Below are 15412 nucleotides of genomic sequence, written 5' to 3'. Positions count from 1 at the left end.
TAGTTTAATACATATTAAACACGATTGGACTGATAGTGCTGAATTGGGCATCACTCAGAATTTAAACCTAGCCGCACCTAGCCTCCCACCTCGGTGAGGAGTGTTAGAACGCAAGGGGGTTTATCTTCTGCCAAAACCGCTTGGCCCCGTTTCACGTAACACCACTTTCCTACAAGGAAACATTACAGCCATCAACACCATCTCATACCACTTATGTCCTGCTTTGTACTTAAGGAAAACTTTCTGCAATACACCAGGTTAGGAAATAGGTAGTTACTATGCCTGACTCTGGATTAGCAAAATCAAGGAAAACTAAACTTACAGTATAGTAAAAAACTGTTGAAAAATATTCAAGATGAAGATCTCAACTACATCAGAGCAGTGCTACTGAACTTTAAGTTGGTAAGAAACCCAATTTCCCTTCTCTACCAAAGTAATCACAAGACATACAGCAACGAATAAGTTCCATTAAAAGCAAAAGTAGCTTTCCATTATCATCTCAACATTTATTTTATCAACTATTGGTGTTCTCCTACACCTTTAAATATATGCTAGTAAGCTTATAGTTAGTAAGACATTAGAAGGACATGAAATTAAAAATTAACTATGTACCTCAGGAAGAATATTTTAAACAATTATCTTTGAGCATAATTCATTTTCTTCTATTGAAAACATAGGTTTTTTTAAAAAAAGCTATTCAATTTGCTACCAAACTATCAAATCAGAAGCATTCATTCTAAAACTCTGACCTAAAAGAATAACTCCTGAAAAATAAGAGATAAAAATAACTACATGGCAGTTTCAGAAGTAAATTTCTATATTCTAGAGACACATGAAACGATCTAATAATATTCCTGAACCTCTAATACTTACACAGCAATCACTAACTGCAGCTAGAAATAATTAACAGTAGTTTACCAGGTTTCAGAGATGCCATTTCAAACTACAATCAAGCAATTAAACTGTCAAATACCACTCACAATGCATGATCCTGAATGAAAATGGAACAACTAAAATATCAGATTTTTAGAACTATGCCCACTTTTTATTCTTTCTCAATGTACTCAAGAAGATCAAGATTTGAGAAAAAAAAAAAGCAACAATTCAACTCCAAGTTACTAGATGTAACAAGTGCCAGATAGAAGAGAGGAAAAAAGCTATCTGCAAGAAGTTTCAGTGTTACACACTTCCTAACCAGAAGATAAGCAGCTCAACAACTTCCCTTCACAAAGTGCAATATACCAAAACATTCCAGAAGCAATATCAGCATCGCTATAATTTCTTTGCCACCACGACTGGAATTCAAGCTGCCGAGATGTGCTCTACAGCGCAATTCCAGACATCCCTTGGCCTACCTCCTTGCCACCACCTTCCTGTCTCTGCCTGGTTGGCATGTTAAGCCTCTTACTAGTGAATGAGGCACCTTTTTGGAAGTCCTGATCAGAGGCTAGTACCTCTACAGACTGCCAGAAGTACACTTAAATGAGCGCTTCTAGATACGTTCCTGAATAAGTCAAATCTTGAGCAAGTTTTAAAAGTTTAAGCAGTTTTAAGAAGAGCTTTAAAAGAAATGAGGTAATCTGGTTTAACTTTCAGATGACTGCAATACCTGTCAGAGACAGACTGTAAATTCCCTGATGAGGGGCAGAAGGCCCTCCAAGCCTTCAATGGAAGGCCTCAAACACTCACAAGGAAATAAATAATGCAGGCCTGGCCTTCAAAGAACTGATAAGGCTAACACTTCTGGCACCTGAAAGTGTGGGAGAGCTGTCTTGTGAAGACAGGATAGTTCTGCCACTCGTGTGGTGAGCTTGCTAGTTCTCGGTTCTCAAGGCCATTGTGTCCGATGAGTCACCTTTGCTTCATTATCCACGAAATGCATATGAAAGCGCACACCCCTGCATATGCTAATGAAGATTATAGAGATCATGCTAAACATGTATGACTATGGCACTCGTCTCTCCACCCAAATCATGCTACACATCACCTGGGAGAAGGGAGAAACCTGAGACGAGGCTGTCCTCGGCAAGGGGAGTGGACCATGCTAATTCAGTAAACATAAAAGGGGAACAAAGAAGAAACAATAGAAGAAGATAGTGCCTGGGAAGATTCTTCCCAAGAAAGAAGAAGATTATGCCTGGGAAGATTCCCTGAAAAAGACGCTGGAACCAGGACCAGTGATCTCTTTCTCTCTGTCTTTTTCTCCATCTTTTCCTTTCTCTGTTCCTCAGTTTCTCTTTTCTCTTAGAATTGTTAAGTAACAGTTGGAGTTCTGAAGTAACAACCTTAAGTACGACCTTAAGTACCGCTTCCGTAAGTTGTCCTATACCTGTTGTTAAGTAACACAATGCATACCTCACCTTGTTAAGACCTATACTAACCATTTTGGGAAGCTAATAAATGTTTCTATATGGACCTTGAGATTTATCTCACCTTAGTCCGCACCGTTGAGAATTTACGAATCTGAAGTCACTTACCCTCCCTCTTTACTGGGAGTGGGACGTGACACAGACATCTAAAGGTAAAAATCTGCTTTTTCTTCACAATTTTTTTTCCAAAATACATGCAGTTGATGTAATCAATCCAGTCTTTTTTTTCAAGCCAAAATGCGTTTAAAAAAATAAATCTATTTGTAAGCTGAATATTAGTAAGAAAAGGAAACTTCTTATTGGTCATCCTCAATTCAGTTTGAAAGCAAAACATTTGGTGGAATAAGAACATAAATAGTAAGATTTAACACTACTGCTCTAGAAAGTTACGTGCTACACAGAAGTCCAGCTTTCCCCCCCCCTTAAGTCAAATAACTGGACTGACTATTTAACAGTAACACAGAAAAGCTACAGCATGCTTTTTGGCAAGCATTATTCATGATTAATACATATCATAGTACTGAAAGCTAAAAAAAAAAAAAGGTATTTTTTTCTTTATTTTCTAAGGCAAATTCATCTTTACGAGATTTCACTTATATGTAGGCTCTTTATTCTTACCAGCATAATAATACTGGATATTTTAGCATTAGGCAAAAACAGCACCACACTTTAGAGGAGGAAACACATTGTACAACATTTCCAAAAGAAAATGTTCTACTGAGTCATGTTCAGAAAGTACAGTCAAAGAAATACTACCCTCTCTTTCTAGTGCAAAGCATAAGGACTATCATGGATGCTGCCTCCTTTGGGAAGTTGGTCCAAGGTCTTAGGCTGACCCCCGGGAAAACTCTGCCTCCTCCAGAAGCAAACTGTATCCCTACCCACAGAAACCTCTAAGATAACAGAGATGAAAAGCTGCTCACTGCAGTCTCAAATGAGAACAGCTTGTTTTCTTATTAGTAACTCCTTGCCCTACTCCACAGCGTTGCACCAACATCACTAACTTTAATATTAAATGACGTAACAGAATTTATTTGTCATAACCATATTTGCTTTCACCAGACATTAGCCTACAAATATGTAACACCCCAAAACACGAAAAGATGGTAATACTGAAATAGCACTTACTGTAATCACAGCCTTGCTCAGACAGATAGAGCCTCTGCAGCCATACTCCGTTTCATCTTCAGACTTGTAATAACTGAGTGTGTTGCTTTTCAGAACTACCCATCGATCCTGCCACCCATGAATGTAGTTGGTCCACTATAAAAAAAAATATTCAAAGATCAGCTAATAGAAAAATAACAATAAAAACAGTTTGACTGGTATTTCTCAGGCTTTCAAGCATCAGGAGAAGGAAAAAAAAAAAAGCAACTTCTATAAAAGTTCTTCCCAGTTGAGAACTTTTATTCCTCTTCTGCCCAGAGCTCCCTAAAATCATTTTACAAACTCCTGAAGGTACTAAAAATTAGTTGTTTCAAATGAACAATAAGATAACAGATGTCTTAACTGCAAACGCATTGCCAAGGCCAGTTAAAATAAAGGTAATATACTGATGACAAACTGGGGGGGGGGGGGGGGGATAAAACATTAATCACTAAGGTGAGTTTAGTCATTTGATTTAAAATATGGAGTTAGACCAAAAACCAAGTTTAAGCAAAGGTGAAATAATTTATTTTATATAAAGTTAATTTCTACAAAAATGATTTTACTGAAGTATCTAGTATTGCACCAAGCCACTTTCCACCATTTACCAGCAGTCCTGGCTAACCAGGAAGGTCCCAGTTGACTGGAGGCTAGCAAATATGATGCCCATCCACAAGAAGGGCCAGAAAGAAGATCCAGGGAACTACAGGCCTGTCACTCTGACCTTGGTGCCTGGGAAGGTCATGGAACAGATCATCCTGAGTGCCATTATGTGGCACATGGAGGACAACCAGGCGATCAGGCCCAGTCAGCGTGGGTTCATGAAAGGCAGGTCCTGCTTGACGAACCTGATCTCCTCCTGTGACAAAGTGACCCACTTAGTGGATGAGGGAAAGGCTGTGGATGTTGTTTACCTGGACTTTACTAAGGCCTTTGATACAGTTTCCCACAGCCTCCTCCTGGAGAAACTGGCTGCCCATGGCTTGGACTCTTTGCTGGGTTAAAAAATGGCTGGAGGGCGGGGCCCAGAGAGTGGTGGTGAATGGAGTTAAATCCAGTTGGCGGCTGGTCATGAGTGGCGTCCCCCAGAGTTAAGTATCGGGGCCAGTTCTCTTTAATATCTTTATCAATGACCTGGACGAGGGGATTGAGTGCACCCTCAGTAAGTTTGCAGACGACACCAAGTTAGGTGGGAGCGTTGATCTGCTTGAGGGTAGAAAGGCCCTGCAGAGGGATGTGGACAGGCTGGATCAATGGGACGAGGCCAACTGTATGAGGTTCAGCAAGGCCAACTGTATGAGGTTCAGCAAGGCCAACTGCCAAGTCCTGCACTCAGGTCACAACAACCCCATGCAGTGCTACAAGCTTGGGGAAGAGTCACTGGACCTGGGGGTGTTGGTCAACTGCCAGCTGAATATGAGCCAGCAGTGTGCCCAGGTGGACAAGAAGCATCCTGGCCTGTATCAGGAATAGTGTGGTGAGTAGGACTAGGGAGGCGATTATCCCCCTGTACTCGGCACTGGTGAGGCCCCACCTCGAGTACTGCGTCCAGTTTTGGGCTCCTCACCAGAAAAAAGACATTGAGGTGCTGGAGTGGGTCCAGAGAAAGGCAACAAAGCTGGTGAGGGGTCTGGAGAACAAGTCTTATGAGGAGCGGCTGAGGGAACTGATGTTGTTCAGCCTGGAGAAAAGGAGGCTGAGGGGAGGCCTTATTGCTCTCTACAACTACCTGAAAGGAGGCTGTAGAGGTGGGTGTCTGTCTCTTCTCCCAAGTAACAGGCAATAGGACAAGAGGAAATGGCCTCAGGTTGTGCCAGGGGAGGTTTAGACTGGATATTAGGAAAAATTTTTACACCAAAAGGGTTATTAAGCATTGGAACAGGTTGCTCAGGGAAGTGGTTGAGTCACCATCCCTGGAGGTATTTAAAAGATGGGTAAACATAGTGCTTAGAAATATGTTTTAGTGATGGCTTTTGTCAGAGTTAGGTTGATGGTTGGACTAGATGATCTGAAAGGTCCCTTCCAACCTAGGCAATTCTATGATTCTATGATCTAGATCTCTTCACCTAAATAGAAATATGCCGTTATCCCACCAGTACAGAATATAACTACTATAGGGCCTAGACCAATCAGTTCTTATCAATTTACTATTACCCACAGATATTGCTTTAGGTTTAAATGTCTAACCACTTTCTCATTAAGATGATACTTGCTTATCAGCAGATATCCAATCACCCTTTTGTTATTCAGATTTTCCTAGGGACTCCACATCCACACATGGAATGAACAAGTCCTGGATTCATCCTGCAAAGATCCAGTTAGAAGTGACTAAAAGTTCTGATTATTAATCTTATTATTTGCAACATCCTCTCGACAATACTGAACTGCACTTTGTAGAATCACATGACACTGATCAGGACTGTTCTATAATTCTGGCTACACACTGGCTCTTGGTCTTCAATCACAGTGCAAAAATTATAAATTAGATAAAAGTGGAAACAAAAGCACTGAAAGTTTTATCATGCAAGCACTTCTCTGATCACGACAATTGTTCTTTGACAAAAAGCTCCAAGAGATAAGTTTAAAATGTCTCTTTTTAGCATTTAATTCCAACCATTATGCACCATTTTTATAAAATATAAATGGGGGAAGAAAGAGAACTAACAGGCTCGTTTCAACATTATACTACACATATTAGTTAATACATGTCCCATAACAGCATGTTAACTCTATTAGTAACAAAAGGAGGTCTATGGAAAACAAGTTTTATAGGTGAGAAATTTTTAACAATTTTTAAGCATAAGTAAGACCTAGATTTACTCTCCAAAGATAGAGCCCTTTATGATATCTTAATACATCGAATTGCTAAGTTTAGTATTTCTTAAAGAAAGCCTCAGCTGTGCTTAGTACATGAACTGGTAGCACAAGCTGTCATGGAGGTATATTATTTCCTGCCTTCCTCCTTTTCCTGTCTCATATTCCCAACTCCTCCCAGATGCAAAAGGCAGAGTCCAAAGTTTTAGTAGAAAGTTTGGTATGCTACCATTTAATTTTAATTAGTTTGTCTCAAGTGTTGCTGAAGCATCAACTAGCAAAAGGTAAACTTAACCCTCAGACATATTCACTGCAACAGCTTTCACCATACTTGACCATTTGGATGTTGTGGTTTAGGGCCAGGTTGGCCACTGAGATGAACAACAGATGGTCTCCATCACCTCTCACTTCAAGAAGAGGAGGGAGAGAAAGAGATTTATGAGTTTAGAAGGAACTAAACTACTTTAATGAAATATTAATAATAAAATAATAATAAGGAAATAATGAAATATATATATAACATATACAAAACTGTATCAAGCTCCCAGGATGATGTCACTGTCAGGCACTGGGGAAGCCCCAGGCTGGACGCAGCAACAGGTGGGAACTCGATTCCACAGATGGAGTCAGGAATCCACGGATTGGGATCAAAGGCAGATGAACAGAGTCCTCCTTGGACACCAGCCATTGAAGAAAAGAAAGCTGACCCTTTGATCCCTCAGCTTTTATACTGAGCATGGGGCAGATGGGACGGAATACCCCTGTTGGTCAGTTTTGGGTCTCCTGTCCTGTCCTCTCCTCCCCGCAGGTGGGACCCCTCTACACTTTTCCATTTCTGACCCTCCAATGGGGCAAATAATAGTTTATAACAACCTTGGTTGTTATAGCAATAAGTATAAGCAAGAGCTTCTCTGCATACCATTCCTTGGCATGAACTATAAACATTGGTCTTATCACTCTGAGAACGAACTGTTTTCAGCACAATACGCTGTTAATTTCAGAGAGTTAGAAGAGGTCTAGCTAAGAAGTAAAATTACTGAACAGAAAGTTGGTTCTGTTTTACCTCAAACCAGGACGTTGGATTACGTCCCATGTTCTCACAGGAAAGACAGCATCAGCTACACTCAGCACCATCATCCAGAAAAGCTTGCACATACCTAAGCTACAGAATGTCAGAAGCAGACACGGCTTCACCTGCTACACCAGTAAAAACAGCATTGGGACTTAATAGATGATATGATCTTACAGACAAGCGCCAAGGCCCTTCTTTTCTCCTAACCATTCCTCTCATCTCTGGGCTTTGAAACATTTTCAGGACTGGAAGGAGTTCAGAGTCCCTCACAAAAAGCAGAGTACTGGCCCTATTATGGCTGTTTTCTCAACATCCAAGACCTGTTTATGATCACAGTATTCCATGACTTGTGCCTTCTACACTGGCCTGTGCCTGGCCTTATTGCGTAGGAAAGAAAAGAAATTCAAAATGTAGTGCTTTAATTCTAATGATACTTCAACATTATTCTGAATGTACTTTGTTGAAAAAAATCTGGTTTCAAACTTAGTAATTCAATATTCAACTTTAAAGCACTCCTGAAGTTTCCCAGTATCATCCAACACATACTTGCAAGTCATCTTATTTTCAGTGATAAAAGAGAAAAAAGCGATGTTTATTTTTAAAAGGGGAAAACAAGCTTTAGTGCCATTTTCCTTCCACTCCTCCCGTATCTCTTGCTGCAGGGGTATTTTATTGCCCTGTTTTGATACTTGGACTAAAGGTTGTGCCGCTCCTGTGCTGGGTCCTGCTCCTGGGAAGTGACTACGGGCTGCACCTGCCTTCAGGAGCTCCTAGGCAAGGGAGAGGGATGCCACAGCCCCCTCCCGCACCCGGGCCCGCCGCCAGCTTCGGCCAGGAGCCTGAGGAGCAGGGGGGAGACATCCTCCCCGCACACACCCTGTAATAGATATCTAAGGGTAATTTGCTGAAAGATAGAAACCGAGCAGGGCCGTGACATGATAGAACTACCTTGTGAATTAGAACATCCTGTTTGGCAAGACCTGGACAGACCACAAGACGCCGAGAAGAAAATTTCTCAACCATTGATGCGGCAACAACTGTAGCTCGCGATAACCTTAGGCCTTATATGGGGTAAACTAAGGGTTTAGAGAACAATGTTGCCATAGAGATAGGGGCCCTTGTGCGACCACGCGTGAGCCTAAGAAATTGTTTTGCAAGAAGGAGTGTGTTCAACCTATATCTTCATGTAAATATTAACTAACTTTGTGCTTTAGAAAGAGACACGTACGCGGAAAAGCTAGATGTGCTCAGCAGCTGCGACATCCACCCCTGCGAAGATAAAAGGAGGACCCGTGTGCTTTGCAATTTGCGAGCCTGGCGGAGCTGCGACTCCCCGGCCGCCCAGCGCTGCTTTTGCTTTCTTATTCAATAAAAATTGATTAAACTTTTGATTGACTTGACGTGTTTATAACAACCCGGCCGCCCCCTCGCGGGCATTGCTCTCCAGAAACTCACGCCAGACAGGCAGCCAGCGGGCTCGGTACGGGGGCGCAGGAACTCTCGGGCCGGGCACCAATGACTCCCCTAGCCACCCAACCAGGGCTGAAGCCGCACCCGCGGCTCTTCTTTCCCGAGAAAGTGCTTCCTCGCGCCGCCGGAGTAGGCTCCCCACCACGAGATAGCGGCTGTCTCGGCCGTGCCGGCGCCTCCCGCGCCCCCACGAGGCCCCTCCACCAGTGCTGGGGAAGGCGGGAGCCTCATCCTGATCGTCCGGGGGGGTGGGGAGGAAAGGGACCGTAGCGCAACGCGGAGAGGGAAAGCGAGAGCCAGGCACAGGCTGTGAGGAGGAAGAAAGACAGCTTACCTTGCTGAGCACCCCACAGAGCTCAACAGGCAGCCCGAGCTCGGTCTCAGGGTCCTCTTCAGAGCCAGAGGAATTCCAACTCTGATTGTCCGACATAGCCGAGCAGGGATAAGCCGAGCGACCCCCGCCCACAGCAGCCTCAGCCTCCTCCTGTTGAGGGGACGGGAGTAGCGGGCTCTACCTAAGCAGCAGTGCTCCGCGCCCGCGGATAGCACCAGCCCCTGCCAGCTACCGGCTGGTACCGAGGCACGCAAGTTCAGGTTTCACCTTCACCGTACCTCTACAGCCCCTAGCTATGGCAAGGCCCACGACATAGAGATGGAAAGGAGGACGAGTACGCGTCCGCCTGCCGCATACTCCACTTAAAGCACGGCCACCGCCGCCATCTTACGCAAGGCGGGTGCTCTGTGCCACTATTTATCAGCTCTGCGCCTCGCCTTTCCTCCTAGCTCCGCTAGTCGGGCCGCGCGGCGCCTGCCGGGAGTTGTAGTCTTCTGTGCAATAGTAAGCCTAGCCACAGTTAGCTCTCGGAGACATAGTCCACTGTAGTGGCTACCTCCCTCCCGGCAGCAGATAGCCGCCATCTTGGTTTTGTCATTTCTGTGGCGCTAGTGGTGGGTTTCGCCTCCATAACCTGATGAGGTAGGGAACTCCATTCCTTCTGCTGCTGGGGGAGGGCAGTAGTGCTCCTTAGGGTGGTGCTCGCTTTTTTTCTTTTTGGGAAGGGGGTATAAGGGAGGACTCTTTTTTTAGTAAGGTGAAGCGTTTCTCCGGCCCTACTCACTTTCTAGCGTGAGAGAAGTGGTATCGCCTTCCCTACCCCAAGCCGGTAGGGCTTGGGTATTGAGCGGCAAACCTTTCTCTTAACAAAAATGGTGGTTACGGAGACCACAGGAAGGGTTAGGAAGTGCTACCGGCTCCTGGGTGAGGCGTGAGGTAACGGGTCTGCTGTCTGCGCGGTGCTGGTGGGCACCTGCGCTGCTCCCTGGAGTCCCGGGGTGAAGGGGCCATTGAGACCTTCGCCCTCCAGGTTAGGCGCGGCTGCGGGTGGGCTCAACAGCCCGCTCCTTCCTGGCTGCTGGGACGCCTCTGCACCGCCCCCTTTCGTTCTGCTTCTCTGGCTCACCCCAGAGGCATGTTACGAGCAGAGCAGAAAGCGGAGGTCAGTAGTCTGCCTCCAGCCGTGAGGTAGCAGTATCCTTATATTTGTCTAATATTTTCACAGTTTAGAGAGCGAAACGATAAATACTTTTTTCTTCAGAACTCCGTCTGAGATATGTATCCTTGCCGATATTTATGGGTGGAGAAATATTAGCGGAAAGGGAAAAAAAAGAAGAGAAGGCAATTGAACATATCACTTCACAATTTATGAACAGATGTAGTGGGTTGGGAAGGACTGGTCCGTTTCCTTTCTCATGATTTCTTGAAAAAAATAAACAAGTGTGTTGAATAGTGTTAGTTGAGGAAACTTTAGTTTTGGAACACACACATCTGGTTATATCATAAGAGCAATGTTGTAAAACTATTTTTTTCTCTAATTTCCTCCTTGTGACAAATCACTGTGTAATTTTTCCATGTTATGCTGCTTGAAAGTTTCCATTGAGGGATTATTATTTTTTTAAAGAGCTCTTAGCACTGATATAACTATTTATATGTATTCTCTATTTATGTGGCAGGTAAAAGTTAAATAATATTAGTACCAGCTCAAGGTCTCTGGTATAAAGATATTTAGAATTAATGCAGCACTGAGAGTGAGTGGTAAAGCAGCATCCTTGTCCTAAACAAATAGAAATAAAGGAGAGTCACAGACAATATTTGCATAATCACTGGAATGCACAGAAACATTTTTATGGAAGTCTACTGTGGATGCTGGTTTTGACAATTTTCTAACATATAAAAAGTTGTTGAGAAACTATGTTCTTTGATTCACCATCTGTTTGGAAAGAAACAGATTTTTTTTCTTAGTGTCTGTTGCAATATACTGCATCTGTTAAGCAGAGAGGCTGAGTTTTTTGTATATTGATATGTATAAGAACAATTCATAGTTCTTCTCTGCAGTATGTTGATGAAGTTAAGTGGTATCACCTGTAAAGGCAATCATGTTTTCCCCTTTAAACTCTGAATGAACTTCTTTCTCTATCCTGAATAAGAACAGGAGGTAGAGAGACGTGTCTGAGCAAAACCTTTTGGCAATGGCAGTGATGTGGTTGAGGCACCATCCCTGGAGATATTTAAAAGACTGGTAGACATAGTGCTTAGAGATATAGTTTAGTGATGGTTTTTGTCAGAGTTAGGTTGATGGTTGCACTAGATGATCTGAAAGGTCCCTTCCAACCTAGGCAATTCTATGATGTGTACTTATATAGCTATGCACTGTCATACTTTTGATCTAGGACTGTCCACTTAGTTTCAGAAGTAGCTTTTTTTTTCTTTAGAATATAGATTGACTCAAACAGGTGTTTAAAAAATAAAAATGCCAAGGATAATATTCTTTCAGGTTGTTTATCAGATTCATCCTTGTTAGAGAGAATATTTGTTTAATGATTAATTCTAGCTAATATTTTGTAACCAGAACATTAAATGAATAAATACTGGATGCTAAAAGGTTTACCTCTTCAACTTTTCATATAATGCTTCATCTGTTTTTTACATCTGCCTCATCCTCCTAATATTGTTTTATTTTTTACATAATGGCACCAGCTTATATTCTTCCAATGAGTGTATCAAGATTGTGAATACCTAAGATAAATGAGATCTTCTTTCTAATGTTTTGACTGTCTTTTTCATGTATAACTTGCTGTCTGTTACCCTCAATGAGATCTACATTAATGTCTTATGTTAGCAAGAATGTGGCGTAATGGAAATAGATTTGTAAAGGAAAGATTTTGTGCTGAGTTTTAAGTTTATCTTATATATGCTTTAAGAGGTGTTTCTTCAGACTACTGCTAGTCTGGTCCCATGGAGGGAACCTCTGTTAGCAGTTGGAATGTGTCAGGTGTGCTCTGGAAGCACAATCTTCCAGTATAGTTAAGTTTGAAAGGAATCTGTTTCGCCTGCTCCAAGACCAATCTGGGATGCAAAACAAAACTGTTAGAAACAGAGGTGATCAAACTGATATGCTGATGTAGACCACTCACTCCTCTCTACCTCCTATGCTTTTTCCACTGCACCTTTATTTTGTGTTTCATTGCTGTGTTTGTTCTTTCATCACAAACCCCAGTACTCAATCTGTACCCCTTCTAGTATCTTGGAGATTGTGAGGAGTTTACAAATAATTGTTATAACTGGAAAAACTATCACCTTTCTTAGAACAGATATTGTTGTTCTGTATTGCTGAGATACTAATTCTAATACAAAAATGTTTTTTTTGAGTTTTACTTCTAAAGATGTTAATCATAAGCATCATAAAGTGAGGGACTTCATAATTATTTTTTCCCTTTTAATATCTCTTTCATTTTCACTATTATTGTACCTTCAGTTTTAGTGTGTTCATTGTAGGTTATTAAACACATTCATCACTCGTGTATAAACATTTTCTAGTATGTTCATGCTAACGGTTATGTTTGTTCTTAAATTTAAAACTATTTTTTAAGAGGATTCTTGAAGGAGCTTTGTTTATACAACAGCATATTGTTTGAATTGTTTATATCTCAGAGCAACTAGGCAACTTTTTTTCTAAAACAATTGTGGTCTCTGTGAATCACTGTATTAGGGGTTTTCTTCTAAATAAAAATAAACAGAAGATTACCAGTATTTATGAATATATTGTCAATAAACACATCTCTGTAAAAACAAGGTTGCAGATAACTATACCACTTCTGGTGTAGCTTTTACTGATTAATGTTGTTCATAATAGTTCAGTCCCTTCATTATTTTCTTTCTGGATCAAAATGGCAAAACATTTGTTTTCAGTAATATAGAAGTACTAGGAAATCTTGGTGAGAAACTTGAGATACATCTTTCAGTTTAAAAGGTCTTGTAAAATGCTGAATAGAGACAGGAGAAGATACCATGGTTCTTTCCCCGTGGAATAAACTTTGATGTTTTAAAGTCATGAGTTTTTCTAGACAGAGCTACAGAGGAGCTGAAAGCTGGATTTACAACAGAATTGTACCACATCTTGCCTGCAGAAGATTAATAGGGGACGGGTACTCCACTTATTTCAATTACTTTGCTCTTCACATAAGCAAAGAATTATTTAAATGGTTTGATGAGTGGCTTAAAATATATATTTTAATGTTTCATTTTGGGCATTGTCAGAAGCAGTCTCTATTATCTGTTAACTTTACAGTGTGAATTATTTACTTTTTAAAAGGCTTGAATTGTCTAATTTGTTTATATCTTAAAGCCAATTATTTCAGAAAAGACATAATTCTAGGGCTTTGCTTTTTGAAGGCTCTCCACTCGCCGAGGAGACCAGCTCCAGTGCAGGTAAGTCTGTACTGGGGAAGGGAATCGCGGCAAAAAAGGCCGGCAAAGGGGCTCCTTTTTGAGGCTTTTTCAAGCCAGGAAAAGCGGCCAGCCCGAGCCGGTACCCGGCACTTCCGGGGGGTGGTGACAGCTGAGGAGGAGTGGGGCGGAGCCAGCACCTCCGGCGGCAGGTCTGAACGAGGAGGGGGTGGGACCACTCCCCCCTCATAAAAGAAGCTCTTCGGAAGAACAGCGACCTGGTCGCTGCGCACTGAGCAAACAAGCAGTGAGTGGGCGTTCCCTGGGTGTCACCTGTGGAACCACCCGGGAGCACCAGAGGAGGGTGTACGTCGGCGGCGGGCAGCCACCGCAGAGTGCGGTGCGGGACGGGTGACTGCGAGGGGAGGAACAAGAGGAGAGAAGGCAGGCTAGATCGACTGCAAAGAAAACATGGTCTCCACTCGGTCTGTAGCCAAAGCCAGAAGGAATAAAGCAACCCAAACGGACCTGACAGAGACGGGCTGCATGGAATGTCTGTCACTCTGGCAGGAGGACAGCAAAAACAGTGCCTGTGTGCACTGCAACCAGGTAAATGATCTGCTCGGCCTGGTGGCTGAGCTTAAGGAGGAAGTGGAAAGACTGAGGACCATTTGGGAATGTGAAAGGGAGATTGATTGGTGGAGCCACACCCTGCCATCCTTAGGGAAAAAGCAGCAGGAGGAGGCTCCACAAGAGGCAGAGGATCCCCTGCCCTCTTGTCACCAGGCAGAAGGAGGGGAACTAGGAGAGGATGGGGGGGGAATGGAAGCAGGTACCTGCTCAGGGCAGCAGGAGAGCCCCCTCCAGACCCCCCATCCCCCCCCCAGGTGTCCATACAGAACAGATATGGGCCTCTGGAGATAAATGATGAGGGAACTAAGGATGCTGATAAAGCCCCATCCAGGGAGTTGTCAAAGCAGCCAGCTCCATGCATTAAGACTGCCTCTGTGAAGAGCAGGAGGAGGGCAATAGTCATAGGGGGTTCCATTCTGAGGGGAACTGAGGGTCCCATATGCAGGCCGGACCTGGGGCCCGTGTTAAGGATGTAACCAGGAAGCTTCCTGGCCTGATATGGCCCTCAGATTATTACCCTCTTTTGATCTTACAGGCAGACAGTGAGGAGCTGGAGAGTAGAAGTCTGAGGGCAATGAAGAAAGATTTCAGGGCTGTGGGATGGCTTGTCAAGGGTTCGGGAGCACAAATTGTGTTCTCCTCTGCCCTTCCAGCTTTGGGGACTGACGAATGGGTGAACAAGAAAATCGGACAGATCAATACCTGGCTCCAAAACTGGTGCTACGAGCAGGGCTTTGGGTTCTGTGATCATAGTTTGATCTGCAGGACACCGGGCCTGCTTGCTAAGAATGGGGAAACCTTATCCTGAAAGGGGAAAAGGGGACTAGGCCAAGAGATAGCAAGGCTCACGGACAGGGCTTTAAACTAGAAACGAAGGGGGAAGGGGATAAAACCAGGCCCACTAGTAATGAGCCTAGGGATAAAGGGCCAAGGATGGGGGTGAAATTGGTAGCCCAGCTCAAGTGCATCTACACGAATGCACGTAGCATGGGCAACAAACGGGATGAGCTGGAAGCCATTGTGCAGCAGGACAGCTATGATGTAGTTGCCATCATGGAAACGTGGTGGGATGACTGTCGTGACTGGAATGCTGCGATGAATGGCTATAAGCCCTTCAGAAGGGACAGGCAAGGAAGGAGAGGTGGGGGTGTGGCTGTGTACATTAGGGAATGTTTTGATTGGATA

At 43.3% G+C, this 15412-nt stretch overlaps 1 protein-coding gene and 1 long non-coding RNA gene across 11 annotated transcripts in view; one reads left to right on the top strand and one right to left on the bottom strand.

Moving 5' to 3' along the window:
• Positions 1 to 9635, bottom strand: part of LOC141735420 (ceramide transfer protein-like) — a 123239-nt gene extending 113604 nt beyond the window's left edge. For all 9 annotated transcript variants that reach the window (XM_074568125.1, XM_074568126.1, XM_074568128.1 and 6 more), the window contains exons 1-2: positions 9206 to 9635; positions 3498 to 3632 (exon numbers count right to left, since the gene is read on the bottom strand). In XM_074568125.1, the coding sequence (XP_074424226.1) occupies positions 3498 to 3632; positions 9206 to 9301 (231 nt within the window). In that variant the 5' untranslated portion in view covers positions 9302 to 9635. The remainder of the gene's footprint in view (positions 1 to 3497; positions 3633 to 9205) is intronic.
• Positions 9636 to 9717: 82 nt separating this feature from the next.
• The window catches only part of LOC141735563 (uncharacterized), a 50510-nt gene continuing 44815 nt past the window's right edge, over positions 9718 to 15412 (top strand). Inside the window, exons 1-2 of one of the 2 annotated variants that reach the window (XR_012584782.1) lie at positions 9761 to 9847; positions 13601 to 13636. This is a non-coding gene — a long non-coding RNA (uncharacterized LOC141735563). Of the gene's footprint in view, positions 9848 to 13600; positions 13637 to 15412 lie in introns of both variants that reach the window. The other variant, XR_012584783.1, reaches the window with a different exon arrangement.

This window comes from Larus michahellis, chromosome W (genome assembly GCF_964199755.1).
Source record: "Larus michahellis chromosome W, bLarMic1.1, whole genome shotgun sequence".
NCBI lineage: Eukaryota > Metazoa > Chordata > Aves > Charadriiformes > Laridae > Larus > Larus michahellis.
The sequence above is the reverse complement of the archived record's forward strand: the minus strand, read 5'-3'. Positions and strand labels throughout refer to the sequence as shown.